This window comes from Notolepis coatsorum (genome assembly GCF_963971535.1).
Source record: "Notolepis coatsorum genome assembly, chromosome: 6".
Taxonomy (NCBI): Eukaryota; Metazoa; Chordata; class Actinopteri; order Aulopiformes; family Paralepididae; genus Notolepis; species Notolepis coatsorum.
Window position 1 is genome coordinate 107,448,582 of NC_140170.1, and position 20,106 is coordinate 107,468,687.

At 45.1% G+C, this 20,106-nt stretch overlaps 2 protein-coding genes across 2 annotated transcripts; one reads left to right on the top strand and one right to left on the bottom strand.

The window, feature by feature from the left end:
* Positions 1 to 2,361: 2,361 nt before the first annotated feature.
* On the bottom strand, positions 2,362 to 2,961 carry LOC311229640 (transcription factor HES-5-like; the record flags this gene model as incomplete). Its single annotated transcript, XM_084315717.1, has 2 exons — positions 2,873 to 2,961; positions 2,362 to 2,778 (listed from the first exon to the last, which is right to left on the bottom strand). The coding sequence occupies exons 1-2, from the start codon at positions 2,930 to 2,932 to the stop codon at positions 2,362 to 2,364; spliced, it is 477 nt and encodes a 158-aa protein (XP_084171843.1). The 5' UTR covers positions 2,933 to 2,961.
* A 15,889-nt stretch (positions 2,962 to 18,850) lies between these two features.
* Positions 18,851 to 19,480, top strand: LOC311230964 (transcription factor HES-5-like; the record flags this gene model as incomplete). The annotated part of the gene is made up of 2 exons (XM_084317420.1): positions 18,851 to 18,942; positions 19,049 to 19,480. The coding sequence occupies exons 1-2, from the start codon at positions 18,880 to 18,882 to the stop codon at positions 19,478 to 19,480; spliced, it is 495 nt and encodes a 164-aa protein (XP_084173546.1). The 5' UTR covers positions 18,851 to 18,879.
* Between the last annotated feature and the right edge of the window lie 626 nt (positions 19,481 to 20,106).

Sequence of the window (20,106 nt, forward strand, 5' to 3'; positions counted from 1 at the left end):
AACAACAGTCTCACATAGCCCCCCTTCTGACGGTCAAGGTGCGAGAGGGTGCTGTGCAGTACCTGGGAGACCGTGTCGTCGGTGGACCTGTTTGTCCTGTATGCAAATTGCATAGGGTCCATATCACTGGGGAGGGAGGCACAAATGTGGTCCTTGACCAGCCTCTCGAAACATTTCATGACCACAGAGGTGAGTGCCACCGGTCTGTAGTCATTTGGACATGCTGGGGAGGGTTTCTTCGGCACAGGGATGATGGTAGACATCTTGAAGCAGGCAGGGACCACTGACTCCGCCAGTGATTGATTAAATATGGCGGTGAACACAGGGGCCAGCTGGTTGGCACAGGTCTTGAGTATACGTCCTGTTATGCCATCTGGGCCAGCAGCCTTCCTGGTGTTCACCTGCATAAATGCTCTTCTCACACTGTGTTCCGACAACGAGAGAGCGTCCCCCCCCCCTCGCGGTTGCCCCCCCCCCCTCCACAACAGCCGGCGCGCCAGTGACGTCACTAGCCGGAGAGCCAGCAGCGCCACTGTCTACACCAAGCCAGTGAGAGAGTGAGAGAGAGCAAGAGAGAGAGAGAGAGAGAGAGCAAGAGAGAGAGCAAGAGAGAGTGAGAGAGAGCAAGAGAGAGAGAGAGAGAGCAAGAGAGAGAGAGATAGAGAGAGAGAGGCTGATTAAGAGGTAACGTGCCAGACAGCACAGCAAGGTTGAGCACCCATGCCTCCCAAAATGTCTGTGCACGTCCCTGGGTAAAGGTGACACTGAGAATTCAGGAGAGTGTTCTGAGTATATAGGTGTATTCTCTAGACACTGGGCCTACTATAGAATAAAGTTATCTGGTTTTGGGAGAGAGTAGGTCATGTTCACAAAAAATGTAATTTATTTTTATTTGGGTGTTGTTACACTTTAATGTCTTATGTATGTTTAATGTTTTGCAGAAAGTGTAGATTTCACTTTTTCTTTTTGTTATATTTGTCAGTAGACTTTGACCTTATCATTCAGGTGACTATTATTCCCTCATGTGTGCCTATCAACTTCAAAAACCTCCAAACAAATCCATTGTTCACAGTTTATTCTTCAGATTCCATTTCTCCCTCACCTGTCTCAAACCTCACTCCCTTTTTTGGATCATCCAATCATAATTGAAGCAACAGTTGTGATTGGAAGATCAAGAAAAGATTAGATTAGATTAGATTAGATTAGATTAGATTAGATTCGATTAGATTAGATTCAAATGTATTGTCATTATACAGCACAAGTACAGTACAACGAAAATAACGTTGGCATCCAACCAGAGTGCAAATGTAGCAGTAAAGTGCAACAGTGATATACAATGTACAGGTGATTAAACTGGGTACAAGATATACAAATTAGTACTACTGAGTGTACAGTAGGGCAGGGTTTGACAGTGTTGTCATCCTATATGGTCTCTATCTTTTCAGTTCACCACATTCTTTTTGAAATCTTGTATCTTTCCACCATCCTCCCATGTCCTTTTTATGTTGTGTATGCTTGAATGACCAAGGCCATTGCTGAAAAGAAAATAAGCAACATATTCTCTGATGAATAAAGGTTTAAAAACAAAAGAAGGAAATTGCAATGGTTAGAATGTCAGCTGCTGAACATTTATTGAAATATAATTACATCAGGTTTGTCTGCCTGAATAAAAGGCAGTATAGATGATGATACATCACAACAAGAAATTGGACACATTGTACTCTGTGAAACATTGTACTCAAATAGAGCAGAGGAGAGTACACAGAGCAGCTGTCTTCGTTGAAGACACAGTACTCTATTAAATTAAGAGAACATATAACTTCACTTGCTTGTGCATGGGCAAGTAAGCTATTTTCTGCTCCAATGTGCACATTACGTATACATAAATCATGAAACAAAAACACAATCTTAAAACAGATCGGTTAATGGGGTAATAATAATAACACCCAGTTTGGGTCAATAGTCATCATGGATTAACATCACAGAAGGTACAAAAATGTAATACGGTAATATGAAGTGCTATTCCTTTCAAAAAGAAATAAGCAAGTGATGCTATTAACCTTGATACAGGTTTTTTAGTTTTTTATCATATTGATCACAAAAGAGAAACATATGTTAGTCATAGACTATACATCTTAATTTCTTTAAATATTCACTAAGACATTTGCAACATTTAGACATTTCCTTTGAAAATATTCTCACTATAGGAATGCAGAATGTGAAACCAACTGAGCCTAGTAATTTAAACAAAAACTGTTCATACAGAATAATGCTATTACATTTAGAATAATGTCTTTGTTAATGTATATTTTGACCAATATGATCAATTTGGTTCTAGTAGAGTAGACCTTCAGTAGGTCTCTACCAGGGCCTCCAGGGGGCACTGCTTACTCTTTCGTGATGCTGGACTGAAGAGCTCAGCAGAAGCAGATCACTGTCCCTCATATTCTTATCAGAGGACGACGGCAGGTTCTGGACATGGTTCAACAGTCTTCTGTGGGACTGTGTCTTCATCTCATCCTTAGACAGGAAGTGCACCGTCTCTTGGACACACCTGGAGTAACCTTGATTGACAGCTGTTGAGCAGGAGGAGGAGCTCACTGTCTGGTACTGCTGCTGTCGTCTCAGCAAGCAAACTGTCATCTCCAGGATGTCAGCTTTCTCCAGCTTGGAGTCAGGCTGTTGGTTGAGGAACTCTGGGCCCAGGAGAGACTTGAGCTGCTCAATGCTGCTGTTGATTCTCTCTCTGCGCACCTTTTTCTCAGCTATGGAAGGAAGAGGAATGCGATTAATTATTAACATATTCTGGAAAACAACACAAGCTTAATGAACATTAATGATTAATCATATTTTTACATGAACTTCAATTTACCTTGTTGGGCAAAGTCAGGTGCTTAGAATAGTTCCTTGCTGCAGGGATTGTAGGAGCCATGGCTAGTCTCTGTGCAGTAGAGATCTCTGTGTAGAGAGAATCTGGTCTCTACTGGCTTCTTCACTCCTACTTATAGTCCCCAATCTACATATGAATGTGTGGGTCTTGGTTTGGTTGGAGCTTCTCACACGCTGTAGCCAATGGGAGAGCTTGGTAAGACAACATTGTCTGTGGGACACATGCTCACTGCTCTTATTGCTGGGGGACAATGGTTAGGTCTCAGGGGAACAGGTGGAGGGCTGGGGGTGATGGAGAGAGACTCACAGAGCTCTGTGTGAATCTGGGAAAGTGGTGACCCTGGAAAGATATATATATATCTGCTGCCTGATGTTGGGATCAGTTGATTTGTGAGAGCACACGCTCATCATCCCATCACACACGTGGGAGACTGACACAGATTAAACAAAACTGGACTAAGGTTCTGGTACATCTTAACATGCACTAGCTAGCTGCTTTAGGAACTAGCCCAGTACTGTGCATAGAGTAGTTGTTACAAAGGGTCAGATTAAACCGAATATATATATTTATTGCCTGAGATCCCATGTATAATATTTGTATATCGCTTGATATCCCTTGTATATTCCTTGTACAATATGCACTGAATATCCCTTTAACCTAGTAGTTACTGGACAGACCATAATATTCGTTCTCCTATTGGAAGCGATCCCCTAGGCGCCAGCGCCATACCCCCCCTCGAGCTGACTTGAAAGCTACCGCCAGGACTTGCCCAAACATGCCCGCTTTCGCCCACGGCTACGAGACCGAGAGGCGACAGAAATGAGATAGGCACTATTTGTCCACGGTACATATAAATAGGGCGCAAGCAAATACAGAACTTCCCCTTGCAGTTCCCTTCCAGTTCGCCTTCAGTTCAGTCTGGTTCAGTTACCCAAGCAACGTCTCACCCACTACGCAACGTGGGCAGAGCTGGGCTCGCATTGCCCCAAGATAGAGCCTCGTGTTATCCTAATACGTCTGTTTGTCGTATCGTTCTCTATTTATTAGTAAACCTTCATTACGAGTCAAAGACCACGTGGAGTGAGTAATTGTGCGTCGACATAGAGCACTTATTGCCCGTGCTAATAGTATAGTAACGTCAAGGTCAACCGTGCACTACCGCACCGGAGGATATCTACACCGGAGCAGCAGCACCACGGGGGATTTACACCCCACCAGCAGTGCCACTTCTCCGGCAAGGATTATTATTCTTCATTCTTCACCAGTACTGCTGGAAGCAGAGAACCGTCTACACCCACTGCTGTGGGATCCACGTGCCCGTGGAGACATCACTCAAGCCCGTCTTTGTCGTACCAGAGACTCCACAGCTTTCACCTACACGGCGCGCATCCTGGGACCAGGCTGCCTCTCCCCGCTGCTCCAGGGATGACATCGCCTCCGTGAACCATTGACATTCCTAGAGCATTGCCCCCCTCTGCTGGCTTACAACCGGTAGTACACCCCTATCCCAGAGTACCAGAGATAATCCTTAACATTTACTATTGATTTGCCTATGCACATTCTATTTGCCTTATAAGCGCAATTGACCAAAGTAATGTAATATAATCCCCTTTATGTAATAAATATTGTAAACAAGTATTTTGTGTGGAAAACCGTGTTATTGTGGGAGTGTTCTAATCTAATAATACTTATGTACAGTATTGGCCAGGAGTACATAGACGGTAGTGATTTAATGATATCAGTACTTGATTAATACAGTCAGGGAATTGTACCCCTCAGTTACAATTGGTCCTTCGAGCCCCGGATAATAATTAGCGTAATATTAATATAATATTAATATTGACATGGCCGATGACGAACACTCCACAAACGGTTCTCCTAAGCTAGATCGCCCGCAGCGCAGACGACAGCCACCTCCCTACCTAGAGGCATACTCTGTCAGTCCAATACCTAGCTTTAAAGGGAAGTCAAACGCGGAAAAAGTAGAAAGTAAAATTATGTCCGACCCTAACAACCAGGTTACCCCGACCACAGAGGCCCTAGTGGGTGCTAATGTAACTGACCAAGCTCACGGTGGGGACCAGGAGGGAACTGACACGACTTTACCCCCAGACAATACCGAACAAATAGCCCCCGATCAGCTCCGGGAGGAAGACAACCCTAAAGAGACGCGCACCCAGGAGATGGATCTCCTCGGTGCGCAACAGGAGAACGGGTCTCCAACAAGTACTGCCGGGAGCCGATCGCCCCGAACGGCGTCTTCCCCCAGCGCGGCGGACAAGATGCTGGCGCAAGCACTCATCGCCACCCTGGCAGCCTCCACCGAACGCGATCGACTTCAAGCGCAACAGACGCGCGAGCGCGAACAGTTTGCAGGCGAGCGAGAGCGCTTCCAGGCGCAACAAAGGAGTGAAGACGACCGCATAAGGCTGGAGACCAGACGCCTCCAGACAGAAGAGAACATTGAGAGAAGCCGCGCCGATGCACAGCACGCCGCCGCAAATGCACAGCACGCCGCCGCAAATGCACAGCTCCACGCTGCCCATGCCAGCGCCAATGCCCAGCGCGACGTCGCCAACGCACAGCGCGACGCTGCCCAGGCCAGCGCCAATGCGCAGCGCGCCGCCGCCAATGCCCAGCGCGAAGCAGCGCGCGACGCAGCCCATGCCCGGCGCGAGGCAGAGCGCGACCGGCTGCAGGCGGAGCTGATGGACAAACTGGTTGCCATGGCGACACCCCCTCACTCCGCACGGAGCTCTCAGAGGTCGTCAAGACACGGGTCTAGGACACATTCCCCTACCCGACGAAGCGACCCGGGACCCCGCCAACAGGAGGAGCCTGCCCACGTCTCTGAACCCCCTCCCCAGCCGGTCCATACGAGACCTAGCAACCGGGGTACAGAACCGGACCACGCCGAGAGACTGAACAAAAGACTCCAGGTCCTAGCAGAGGAAGAGGAGGAGGAAGAGGAGGAGTGTCAAGCCGACCAGCAGCAACGTGCTCTGGCCCAGGAGGCCCAGTACAGCCCCGACCCGCAGCCAAGTACTCAGGACCAGGAGGTCCAGTACAGCCCAGAAGTCAGCCCCGAGGCCCTGCGCTACAAACCCCCGACTCAACTCACGGGTGAGTTTGACGCACCGCCAGCCCCGAGGAACAGCACCTGGGTACCCGACCTTCGGTACCCACCAAGTACCAGCCCAAGATGACACGCAAGAGGAGACTCGCCTAGGAGGCCTCTCCCCCAACGCTCACCGATGTATCAGTCACCCACAGCGTCATACATTGCCACGCCGTCATTTCCAGACTTCGCCTATGAGACTCGAGCACAGTACACGGAGCTCCGGATGTGCTTAGAGACAATGATGGTGGATGTCGCTGATGAACGCCACAAGTATGCAATATTACTGAAGCACCTGAAAGTACCGCGGGCGCACAATATAGCGCTGGCCTATGCCACCTCTTCGACACCATACACAGCGGCACTAGCGGCGCTGGACCAGAGATATGGACGTATATGGGATTACGTAATAGAAGAGATAAGGCATACTGACCGCTTACCCCCAGCCACAGACAATCGCTCACTAGACGACCTGTAAATCAAAGTGCAGTCCCTGGTGGGGATGCTGGGAGCTCAACGGGAGAAGGGCAGGCATGAGCTATACGCCAACTCTAACGTTGAGAGGATTTTGGAGAAGCTGCCACCCGCAAGACAGGAGCGCTTTAGGCGGCAGAGGGACTACCGAGATCCCGACGGCCCCGAGCCATCCCTCCTTGATCTGGCCGACTTCCTGGCGAGAGAGGTCAGCAGCTTACGACTAGATACATTCGGGCGGAGCACGCCAAGCTCCAGAGAGGGACCCAGGAGAATAAATGATGGAAGAAGATCGGTGACTGTCATGCACCAATCAGAGTCAGTACCGCAGCACCAGAACCACAACACCCCCTCGACAAAAGAGGACCAGTGGAAGATTGAGTGCCAGTACTGTGAGGGAGAACATCGGCTCCATCAGTGCGAAGATTTCAAGAAGCTGACCACGGATGATGTGAGCCAGTGGGTCAAGGACCACCGCCGCTGCTTCCGCTGCGCGCGCAGCCACCTAGCAGCTGAGTGCCACTTGAAAAGGAAGTGCAGCAGGTGCGGTGGCACCCACCTGGAGGTCCTGCATGACCTCAACAAGCGTCAGCCAGGACAACCGAGTGGGCCCGTCGCGGTCATGTACCACGCCGAGGCGGTGGCACCAGAACCAAAGTTCCACCAGACCGCTCCCTGGTGTCCCGACTGCCACGGCAGACACTGGCGGACAAGGTGCGACTCGTGCCACATAGAGTCTACGTCACCACCCACAGGAGTGCTCCACATAGACCCCCAGCATAGCGGGACCCCCCGTGTGCTCCTCAAAGTGGTCAGAGTGCTCCTGAGCCACGGGGACAAAGTCATGGACACTTACGCCGTCCTTGATGACGGGTCAGAGAAGACCCTTCTGCTCGCGTCCGCTGCGGCCCAGCTGGGACTGCGGGGGAGCGAGAACCAAATGACGATTCGGACAATAAGAAGAGATTTAAAGACGATAAAGGGCGAGAATGTCTCCTTCACTATCGCAGCAAGCGGGCAGCCAGAGCGACGGTACAAGATCACAAATGCTTTCACCAGCCAAGAAATAGGACTATCGCAGTACACCTACCCTGTCACCAAGCTGATGGACAAATACGTGCACCTGCGTCAACTACCTATCCCGCTCATAGACGGCGCCACCCCGACCCTGCTGCAGCAGTCGAGACCCGCCTAGGGTGGACCCTACAAGGCCCCCTCGCTAAATCTCTCAACCGAACAGCAGCCACTAGTTGCCTCCACTCCAGAGAGACAGAAGAAGACACCGGCCTCTCCCCCGTACAGCAGAGGCTATTGACATTAAGCGAGATGCCCGTGAGAGAACCGTGGGTACCAGAGGGAGTTCGGAACTCCACCCCCCTCAGCTGCGCTTCAGACGTAGCTGACCTCGAACCCAGCACCCCAAGCGACTCCTTGATGGGGCGGCCGGGACCGGCCCCTCCTCACACGGGGTACAGAGCGAACAAACGAAACAGACGGAGGAGGAGGAGAAAGCACAGCCAAGCACAGATCAAAGCAGTCTCAGGCCCGCTTCCTCCTAAGCCCCCCTCCATCCCGTCCAGTCGTCATGACCACAGACCAGTCACCACCCCGAGCTGCGTGGCCGGCCGGCCGCGTAAGCAAAGTGACCACCGGTGCCGACGGAAAGGTCAGAGTGGCAGAAGCGCTCGGCCAAGGGCGGATCTACAACCGACCCGTGGCGAGGCTGATCGAGTCGCCAAGGCTCCCCGACTTGCCTAATGACGACCATGACCCCCTGACTTTGTGACCTGCCCGACCCCTCACAGACATTGAGTAGTGGACAGTGCGGTTAATCTGTCCCTGCTTAGCTAATTAGGTGGGACTAATTAGGGGGCGGCTGTTACAAAGGGTCAGATTAAACCGAATATATATATTTATTGCCTGAGATCCCATGTATAATATTTGTATATCGCTTGATATCCCTTGTATATTCCTTGTACAATATGCACTGAATATCCCTTTAACCTAGTAGTTACTGGACAGACCATAATATTCGTTCTCCTATTGGAAGCGATCCCCTAGGCGCCAGCGCCATACCCCCCCTCGAGCTGACTTGAAAGCTACCGCCAGGACTTGCCCAAACATGCCCGCTTTCGCCCACGGCTACGAGACCGAGAGGCGACAGAAATGAGATAGGCACTATTTGTCCACGGTACATATAAATAGGGCGCAAGCAAATACAGAACTTCCCCTTGCAGTTCCCTTCCAGTTCGCCTTCAGTTCAGTCTGGTTCAGTTACCCAAGCAACGTCTCACCCACTACGCAACGTGGGCAGAGCTGGGCTCGCATTGCCCCAAGATAGAGCCTCGTGTTATCCTAATACGTCTGTTTGTCGTATCGTTCTCTATTTATTAGTAAACCTTCATTACGAGTCAAAGACCACGTGGAGTGAGTAATTGTGCGTCGACATAGAGCACTTATTGCCCGTGCTAATAGTATAGTAACGTCAAGGTCAACCGTGCACTACCGCACCGGAGGATATCTACACCGGAGCAGCAGCACCACGGGGGATTTACACCCCACCAGCAGTGCCACTTCTCCGGCAAGGATTATTATTCTTCATTCTTCACCAGTACTGCTGGAAGCAGAGAACCGTCTACACCCACTGCTGTGGGATCCACGTGCCCGTGGAGACATCACTCAAGCCCGTCTTTGTCGTACCAGAGACTCCACAGCTTTCACCTACACGGCGCGCATCCTGGGACCAGGCTGCCTCTCCCCGCTGCTCCAGGGATGACATTGCCTCCGTGAACCATTGACATTCCTAGAGCATTGCCCCCCTCTGCTGGCTTACAACCGGTAGTACACCCCTATCCCAGAGTACCAGAGATAATCCTTAACATTTACTATTGATTTGCCTATGCACATTCTATTTGCCTTATAAGCGCAATTGACCAAAGTAATGTAATATAATCCCCTTTATGTAATAAATATTGTAAACGAGTATTTTGTGTGGAAAACCGTGTTATTGTGGGAGTGTTCTAATCTAATAATACTTATGTACAGTATTGGCCAGGAGTACATAGACGGTAGTGATTTAATGATATCAGTACTTGATTAATACAGTCAGGGAATTGTACCCCTCAGTTACAGTAGTGTTGTTACTTATTAATTATTTATATAGCCTACTGTATGTAGGCCTAAGCCATGGCAGTGAAGGAAATCTGAACTTGATAACCTACAGTTTAGTCCTATTTACATTCACAATTTATTTGACATTTGTAAAAGATATTAAAAAAGAAATTGAAACATGCATTGCTTCAAAATGCCTACATTTTTTAATAATTGATTCATTAAGCGAATTAAGGCCAGTTGTTGATGTTATTTTCTAAATAAACTCTATGCACTCTATATACTATTGTAATGTATTCGGAAAAGGATGACTCACAGAGGCTGTTGTTATTTCTCACTCTTTAGTTTATTCAACGCTTACCATCAGTTTCAGCATACAAGTCTGGGTGCATCACCTCTGCCTGCAAGTGTAAGACTCATCCCCATAACTTCCCATACACCAAGAGAGCGCACCCTAGGTGCCACACCCTCTTATACCTTTCCTCAGGTCAGCCCCTGCCCCCTCCCCTCTACCAACCCTGGGCTTGCGCGACCAATAGCGTCGCCTGCCAGCCCCAGGTGCAGAGTGACAGCTCGGCTGACCAATCACCCAAATCCCAGGGTCGCTACACTATGCACATAGATGTTTGTTAAACGTAACAGAAAAGTTCTATTGAGTTAATAATTGCATGTCCAGATGTAACAAATGTGTGTTTTCTGTCTGTTGGCTAGTAGTCCATGTGAGAGAGTGTTTCGCAATTATGCCACAATAATGTGGAACGCCCTACCCACAGCCGTAAAGGAATGTGAATCCCTACCCTCCTTCAAAACCACTCTCAAAGAGCACCTATGGGTGGCTGCAATTAGAAACTCGCCCCGGTAAATGTCAAAATCCCCCGATGCCCCCCCCCCCCCGTTCTTCCCCTTCCCCTGCTCATCTCATTTATTGACTTCCACAGTATATTCTTTTATGATCTCTTCTTCTTACACAGTACCGTATATTTGTATGTCTTCGTCTTGTATGTCATAATTTTGTCTTGATGAATTGAAAATGGAGGACCCTTGTAAACAAGACGAAAGTATTTTTCTGGTCTGCATCCTCTTAGCAGTTGTTAATATTGAGCTGTACTGTATACTGTATTGTACCCATTCTGCAATCTGTTAATAAAGTTTTCAATCAATCAATCAATCAACGAGTTGCTCTAGGTTTCTCACCCTGAGCCCGGTGGTCTGTGCTCAATGCACTTCAAAAGGACTGGAGTTTTGAATGGATCTTTAGTGACAGTACTGTCTGGTGCGCCTGAGTCATTATTTTCCTTGCAGCTAGCTTTCTTAGGAACAGGAATAATAATAGAGTCTTTCCAGGTGGACGGAACAGTGTCAGGGGCCTGCCTGCCACTACATTTCTCTCTGAGCCTATTACTCCTAATGCAGTTTTTAATATGTTGATGTCTATTGATACCAGAAAGTTGACTGGGGAGGACAATTCGGCTGCTCGCTGCTCCAGTAATCACAGAGCAAATAGCATATATTTTTTATCTCTCTATATCAGGCACAGTTCCATTTGGAAAACGGCCCATGTCTCTCCTTTGCATAAAGGTGGAGCCAGAACTGACCTGAACAATTATTGTCCAATTTCCAAGTTGTCCTGCTTAGCTAAAATCCTGGAATCACTAGTGACCAACTCAAAACATCTCTAACCACTCTGTTCTAAGCCCCCGTCAATCTGGTTTCAGAGCCAACCACAGTACAATCTCAGCTACCACTTTAGTTATAAATTATATAGTTTCTGCATTGGACAAAAATAAACATTGTGCTGCCCTATTTATAGATTTGTCTTTTGAATAGAAAGCTTTTGATACGGTTGATCATTCTCTTCTGTTGAATAGACTGTAGTATATGAGATTGTTTGCGGTTGGTTCCGGGGCTATTTATCAGGCAAAAACCTATGTGTGAAAGTGAGCAAAACCCAGTCAGAATTGTTACCCATTACAAAAGGTGTTCCTTAGGCCACGTTTTATTTACTATTTATATTATTTTGTCTTTGAAGGGCTATCAAGCTCATTTATATGCGGATGACACAATTATCTATACTGTACCGCAGATTCTGTACAATTAGCTACTGACAATCTACATTCATTTAATGCTCTGCAAGATGAGCTTATATGCCTTAAAGGCCAACTTGCAGGTTAAACCCTACTGATCAATTATGGGTAGTTTACATCATTGGTATATAATTTCATAATTTTTTTTCCCCATTTGATGCCGGAAATGCCACTCAGAAATGGTTAAAAAGGTCCACGCACGAATAACATGCACAAGCAAATTAAAAAGCTTATCAGACGCTAGTAGGGCCGTGACGTCATGTCAGGAAACGTATGCCTTATGCCCGTCCGGGTCATAGTACTACTGGCTAACGTTACCGCGCTAACGTTAGCATTATGGCTACTGTCGTGAACCATTTTAGATCGGGGCATGTAGAGGAGTTTGGGGAACGAGTAAAATCATGTACAGGTCCTCTTCTCAGACCTGTGTGGCAAAGCACTGCACACGCATCATGCAAGCTACACGTCGCTGCATGTTGATAAATGGTGGCCCACTATTGTGCAGTGGCGAATCCTTATGGAAGCCAACGGAAGCCATGCCTCCCTATAAATTCATATCAAATATGAAATATGAAAAAAAGAAAAAATATATAATTTTTTTTAATATAGTTTACATTCTTTTTCATCTGTGTTATATATATATATATTTTTTTTTAATGTCTCCCTCTTCTCCTTCTCACTCCCTCTAACACACTGTCAGACTCACTGTGCTCACTGCAGCTAGTATAGGAGAGAGGCAGTGGGTAGGTCTCTTTCTCCAGGCTTCCAGCATTATAGAGTCCAAATCCGATCCTAGCCAATCAGATTCGAGCTGACTGCCACACCCTAAAAGTTTAAAACGGAGCTGGGAGGAAAACACTCAGCATATTTTCCCCCCTGGAGGCGGGGCAGGTCAGAAGTTCACGTTTCCACCTGACTACCTAACGTGACATCCCATTAGTAGTATAAAACTGTCTGGCGTCACTCAGTCTAGTAGTCTACTACAAACATGTCTGAACATCATCCCCTCGCGGGATTGATTGAAAATGTTATTAACAGAGCGGGCACGTTCGAATCCTCTATTAGTGTATCTAACATTTAGCACTTTAATAGCAACTTATTTTCGCCGGCGGGACATTTACTGAGGACCAGCAGAGCACACCACTGTGGATATTATGATTTAACAAATCTATCTGGCAAGAGGAGGACCACATTATTGACCAGGTAAGCACTGAGCAGCCTGACTGACTAACTAACGTTATCAGGCAAGCTTGTAGACCCTTTCATGACTGCAATGCAAGCCAGGGGCTGGAATACGCAGTCACTTATTCCTCCGTAGTAGCCAGGTTAATGTGCACCATCAAGCACTGCTTAAAAGCTAGCGGTGGGTCCAAAATATATCGGATATAAATGTCAAAGGTACCCAGCGTTCCATTAGGGTTTCACACACAGATGCGGCGGGGTTTGAAAGCTTGGCGTTGCTAATAAACATTTTAAATCATTTTTATAAACGAGTAAAACTGAGGCTGAAATGGCTGCTTCCGCATTTTACAGTAGGAGCGCTCTGATGGCTGGGCGCGCCGCGCAACAGACACGTGAATGAATGAATGAATGAATGAATGAATGAAAACTTTATTTAACAGATTGCAGAATGGGTACAATACAGTACGGCTCAATACACACAATTGTTAAGGGGATGCAGACCAGAGAAATACGTTTGTCTTGTCACGTTTGTCTAATAGACAGTCATATTCTCTCCCGGCCGTATGTATATTTCTCTCCCACCCACCCACCCCCTCCTAATGTACAGTCCCCTCCCCATCATATGTATATACTCTGTCAGGATCTATGGGTAACAGTACTGTATATTTGATGTCATGATGTCTTGTATGTCATAAATGTCACTATGAATTGAAAATGGGGGACCCTGATGTAAACAAGACAAACGTCTTTCTCTGGTCTGCATCCCCTTATACAATTGTGTGTATTGAGCCGTACTGTATTGTACCCATTCTGCAATCTGTTAAGAAAGTTTGACTGGCAGCCGAGCCATACTGTAGTGTACATGGTGACTGCTTGACTTAAAAAAAAAAAAAAAAAAAAATTAATAAAAATATTTAATAATTTTTTTTTAATAATTTTTTTTGGCTTCCCCTGTTATTTTACCCATGCGACGCCACTGCTATTGTGCTAACAACGTGCTGCGGCGTCTGGCTTGTTGGCCGGCATGAGTGCCCGATTTGGGGTGGTTCTCTCCTCTTTGTGTGCCTTTGTCCTCGCGGGTGTTCTGCCGGGGGAGCTTGTGGACGCGACAATAGTGGTGGTTGTAGGGTGTTTGAGCTTGTAGTGTTAGTTAGCTCATAGCTATCGTTAGCTTCTAACGGTGTATACACAATATGTACAACGACACAATGATATAACTACTACTATTGTCATGTCCATAAGTTCCCTGGCAGAATACTTGTGAGGACAAGGGTATACAAGGAGGAGACTGAGAACCATTTTAAATCGGGCATTCATGCTGGCTAACAAGCTAAGTGTCGGGGTATGTTGTTAGCACAACAATAGCTACCAAGCTAAGCTATCGTTAGCTTCTAACGGTGTATACACAATATGTACAACGACACAATGATCAAACACCTTATAACTACTACTATTGTCATGTCCATAAGTTCCCTGGCAGAATACTTGTGAGGACAGGGGTATACAAGGAGGAGAGAACCATTTTAAATCGGGCATTCATGCTGGCTAACAAGCTGGGTGTCGGGGTATGTTGTTAGCACAACAATAGCTACCAAGCTAAGCTATCGTTAGCTTCTAACGGTGTATACACAATATGTACAACGACACAATGATTTACATTATTACATATGGTAACGTGGTTGTGGCTTTTACAAATAGTGGTTCGCTTTAGAGATGGATGGCTATGATCACGGAGCAATAGTGTTGTTAGGTGAAACAGATCACTCGGCTAGTAGTAGCAAGGCTCTCTGCCTGCCACTAGCTGTGTGTGACTCTCAGCCCCCTGGTGCCTGTACCTGCCGTGACGACATAATTTCGATCACACGCGCACGTTATGAACCATTGATTAAAATATCCACGTGCGTGGTGATTGTGTTGGGCAGACAAAATGTTTGATAAAAACGCTAAAACTGGGTCAATTTCAATAATTTTTTTCCCTTCTTCATGAAAGTCACCGTTGGCCTAGTTCACATTGTTTATTGAACAAAAATACAACCTGCAAGTTGGCCTTTAAGCTTGTACTAAATGCAAGCAAAACTAAATTCAATGGTATTCTCTCGGGCCAGAAATATTGATCACAACAGCTTGCTTATATCGACTAGAAATGGGTCTGACATAGAAAGGGTAACTGAATATAATATGATATAATATATAATGATACATTTTTGTTTATCATATATATATATTAGGGCTGTCAGTTTATCGCGTTAATTAGATTAATTAATTACACAGCAAATTATCGCGTTATGAAAATGAACTCAAAATTAATTACAATTTTTTTCTTTTCTTTTTTTTATAAATAACTTTTTTTTATCTCATTCATTCCATAAGAACGTAGAATACACATTACAGACTTTTTTTTATATGGTCCATTTGCATGTTCTTGGTATCTGATTCTAGGGACATATATGGATCTCAGGGAATGTATTCCCAGTGTCAGAAATACTGTGTCTGTTACTAGGCTTGAGTAAATTGTAATGAACCAAATGAGAATATCAATAAAAAGAAATTGTATCTTTGACTGTGAATAACACTATGCTCAAATTGACCAGACCTGAAAAACCTAAGCAAATTAATAGATGGAAGATGATTAAACAGAAGGTTTTGTAGATACAGTACTGAATTCTGCCATCCGGACACATGCAATTTGAAATATGATTATAGAATATAGAATATCAGGCATAAAATTATGTTATGTTAGGTTATGCGATTAAAATGCGATTAATTAGATTAATTAATTACAAATCCTGTAATTAATTAGATACATTTTTTTAATCGCCTGACAGCACTAATATATATCATATAGACAACAACCTTGCCAGTAAATTGAGGCAAAATTCTGCGACGATTCTGGATGTTCAGGTGGATGGACATGGTGCTGGTTGGATGGGGGGGCGTGTGGCATTGTGGATGGTCTGGGTCTGGGATGGCACTGGGACATTTGGGACGCTTTGGGGTGCTGTGGGGGTTGTGGTGGGTTCTTCATGCAGGGGATCCCTGGGGTGTCGGTGGGTTGGGGGGAGGTTTGGTTGGACCCTATGGCTTCGGCTGGGCCTTTCCCGGACTTTTCCTGGAGTTGCGTGTGCTTTGGTGGAATTTGGTTGCTTTTCATCATTTGGGCTCCCTCGGTTTGCGTTTTGGGGGTTCCTTGCATGGGGGGCTTGCTGCGGTTTCTGCTGTGTTTCGGGGTGTCCCAGGGGTCCCGGTGTCATCTCGGACCGTCCCGGTACTGCGTGTCTTCTCATTTAACTTCTGTTGTGTCTGTCTGCTTGGGTGTTTGGAGTTGTGGCTCCTTTGGTGTGGCTGCCAACTGTGTGCTGATTTTATGCCTATGTTCATTTTATACTAATTGCTGTGGGGCACTCTGGACCGTTCCATGTGTGAAAGGTGCTATGATAGAGTTTTCTATATCTAATATGTCTCGATGACATTGAAAATGAGGGTAACCTCAATTGTCCTTTGGAGATAAATAAAGGTTTGAATTTAATTGAATCTGTCAGCCATGGTCTGGGTGTGGAGCGGCTGGCAGGCTTCTTGGTGAGGAGGTTTTTACTCAAATTGTACTCACTCTTTAAGCAGCCAGTAGAATGTTTCACTCTAGCTGCTTGTTTACAGAATGAGGTACACAACAGACCAGGTATTTAACAGCGTGTTAAATATGTGTCTGACAATTAATCACCAAATTAAAGAGAGAGAGAGAGAGAGAGAGAGAGAGAGAGAGAGAGAGAGAGAGAGAGAGAGAGAGAGAGAGAGAGAGAGAGAGAGAGAGAGAGAGAGAGAGAGAGAGAGAGAGAGAGAGAGAGAGAGGGGATTTTTGTCCCAAAGTGTTGCTGATTCCCCTTTGAGAATAGTCAGGTGCTGGTGGTGGGGTTGATGATGCTAATGCCACTGAACTGTGACTCTGCTCTCCAGAGCTTTCCCACACTCTGCCCATTGACAGAGCTTCCAGTAAACAATAGGCGTGTGCCTGTTTAAATGCTAATTCATCCACACACAAGCAGCTCCCGACCATCCCCTGAGGGTAAAGTGTGTTGTTTAGACATTCCTTAATTAAGCGTAATAAACATACATATTTTTTACTTGAAATGTAAGCTGGGAACTAATGTGAACTAAGTGCTCCATATACTCTGACATAGATTTGAAAATATATTTGAGTTACAAACAACAATCACTGCCCTAAGAGAAAATACACATGCAGGCAAAAGGTAGATATCCAAAAAATCAATAGGCCTTCCTTTAATTGATAACAAAAGAAAAAATATATATATATTTAAATGTAAAAAAAAAAGGGTTGAATTTAATTTGAGTAAGAAATGTAATAGTGAAATGGTTCTCTCTCCTCCCTGACCTTTACGTCTGGAGGTCTGTATCTATTGTCCCACAGGGGCCCTGCGAGTGGGCTGTCCCTTGCTTCCCACACTCTGCTCATTCACTGCTTCCATTCAGAACAAAAGAAGTGTGTCTGGTTGCACATCACGCTAACTATGGAATTGGACTGTCTGGGAGTTGAGTCTCACTGGCTGTGAATGAGAAATTCCAAACATCAAGAATAACATTACATGTCATTATGAGGCTTTTGTGAAAGGGCATATTAAGCCACTACATAGACACACCAAGGACATAAACATACCAAAGACATAGACACAGCAAAGATGAATGAAAATTAAAATGCTACGCCCCCCCCCCCCCCCCTCGCTTGGAATTGTCCTCCCACATTCCAGGTTGTTTATGTTTAGATAAACACACCACTCTTTATAGGGTGCTGCCATAGTATGTTTTAAATGAGAAGGAATACTACTCTCTAAAATAACTCCTTTTCGCTTTATTTAACCCTTTCAGGTGTGTGTCATTTTTTTATTTATACATTTGATCAGAATTCTATCTTGGAATTCCATACTTATAGATTCCAATTGCCAACGCTATTGTGATAACATCATTATGAATGTTCTGAAAACGCTAAGCTGTCTTCTTCATGATATCTGACGATAGTTTGATAGTTTTTTGCACAATTATGATCAAATGATCACAGTAAAAAAGTTGTTCATTCTGCAGGAGGAAGGAAGCCCAGAGGGTTTATTCAAAGTCCTCCCCTTCATTTCAACAAGTCATAAAAACAATGTGACATCAAATATCAATCAAAAACACCTCCACCGTCTCTGTCCAAAACAGCATTAGAGCCAGTGACAACAGGAGCAGGATAAAAAAAATAAGTGTTTGTTGTTGCTAGTTTGGTTTGTTAATATTTGTTGGGTTTTGGGTAATGTCACGCTCAGAGAAAACAAATGTTACCCTATTTAATATCCAAATATTAGGTTTCATCCATTCCATGAAATTTGTCTTGTTCATATATCAAGTTACAGAATCGTTCACTGAGAATCACTGAGGAATTAAATGGAAATTGTTTGGATTGTAATGATGATAATGATAATAATAATAATTATTATAATTATAAATATAATTATAATTATAATTATAATAGTAGGGTAGATTCATGATTAGATTGACATGGTACAACAGACAGACATTAGAAACACACTTCTTGGTTGTTTATGAAAATAAAAAAGTAACAAGTGACACTTTATTTAGGTAATCAATGTCAGTCTCCGACGTGTGTGATGGATTGATGAGCGTGTGCTCTGTCTGTGTCATTGATCCCAACATCAGGCGGCAGACTTGGTCTCTTTACAGGGTCACCACTTTCCCAGATTCACACAGAGCTCTGTGAGTCTCTCTCCATCACCCCCAGCCCTCCACCTGTTCCCCTGAGACCTAACCATTGTCCCCCAGCAATAAGAGCATTGAGCATGTCGCATTCCTCATTGTCTTACCAAGCTCTCCCATTGGCTACAGAGTGTGAGAAACTCCAACCAAACCAAGACCCACACATTCATATGTAGATTGGGGACTATAAATAGGAGTGAAGAAGCCAGTAGAGACCAGATTCACTCTACACAGGGACCTCTACTGCACAGAGACCAGCCATGGCTCCTACAATCACTGCAGCAATGACTTACTCTAAGGAACACCTGACTCTGACCAACAAGGTAAATTGAAGTTCATGGAGTTTTAAACACAGTGATTGGTCTTTAATGTACATGCTCATGTTTTTCTCCAGAATAAGTGTATTAATGACTTCTCTTCTTTCTACAGTTGAGAAAACCACTTGTGGAGAAGTTGCGCAGAGAGCGAATCAACAGCAGCATTGAGCAGCTCAAGTCTCTTCTGGGTCCAGAGTTCCTCAACCAACAGCCTGACTCCAAGCTGGAGAAAGCTGACATCCTGGAGATGACAGTTTGCTTGATGAGAAGACAGCATCAGTACCACACAGTGAGCTCCTCCTCCTGCTCAACAGCTGTCAATCAAGGTTACTCCAGGTGTGTCCAAGAGACGGTGCACTTCCTGTCCAAGGATGAGATGAAGACACAGTCCCACAGAAGACTGTTGAACCACGTTCAGAACCTGCATTCATCCTCTGATAAGAATACGAGGGACAGTGATCTGCTTCTGCTGAGCTCCTCGGTCCAGCCCAGCATCACCAAAGAGAAGAGGCCAGTCAACAGCGCCCCCTGGAGGCCCTGGTAGAGACCTGCAGCACAGACTTGTATTTCAGGAGAGACAAGGTTGTACAACTTCTTAACCCATAAATTAACAAATCTTATACAACTTATATGAAAACAGCTACTTTGCCATCTTGTTATGGTTATGGGTCATCTTGTCTTGCTTTCAAGACAACGGTTATGTTCATTATCTGAATGCTTTTATTTGTATTCATTGCCTTTTGTAAAGGCTACATTATTTGTTACTGTGATTTTTGCAGACAACATACAAAAATAATCTGATTATTCTGATTCATTACATACTTTGTAAAATCAAATGTTACCAATAGTTCCCTATGGGAATATTTACATTGTCGATGACATTTTCCTCTATCTTTGAGGTGATATTTGCTCATTTGATTCACATTTCTATTTCAGTTAACAAAAATTATATTGATATTCAATATCTGATTGATAAAAAAATACTCACTTGAGTATGATCTGAATTATCGTCATTTTTGACAGATGAACGGTTTTATGCTATTTTTTCTTTGATAAGGAATCTTATCAAAACAAAATGTGCTGGTTTACCATTCTGGGAGTGACAGCAGTCTTACCTTCAATGAAGGCATTGTTATTGTTGAAAACAGTTTTGAATGTATTTCTTCAAGC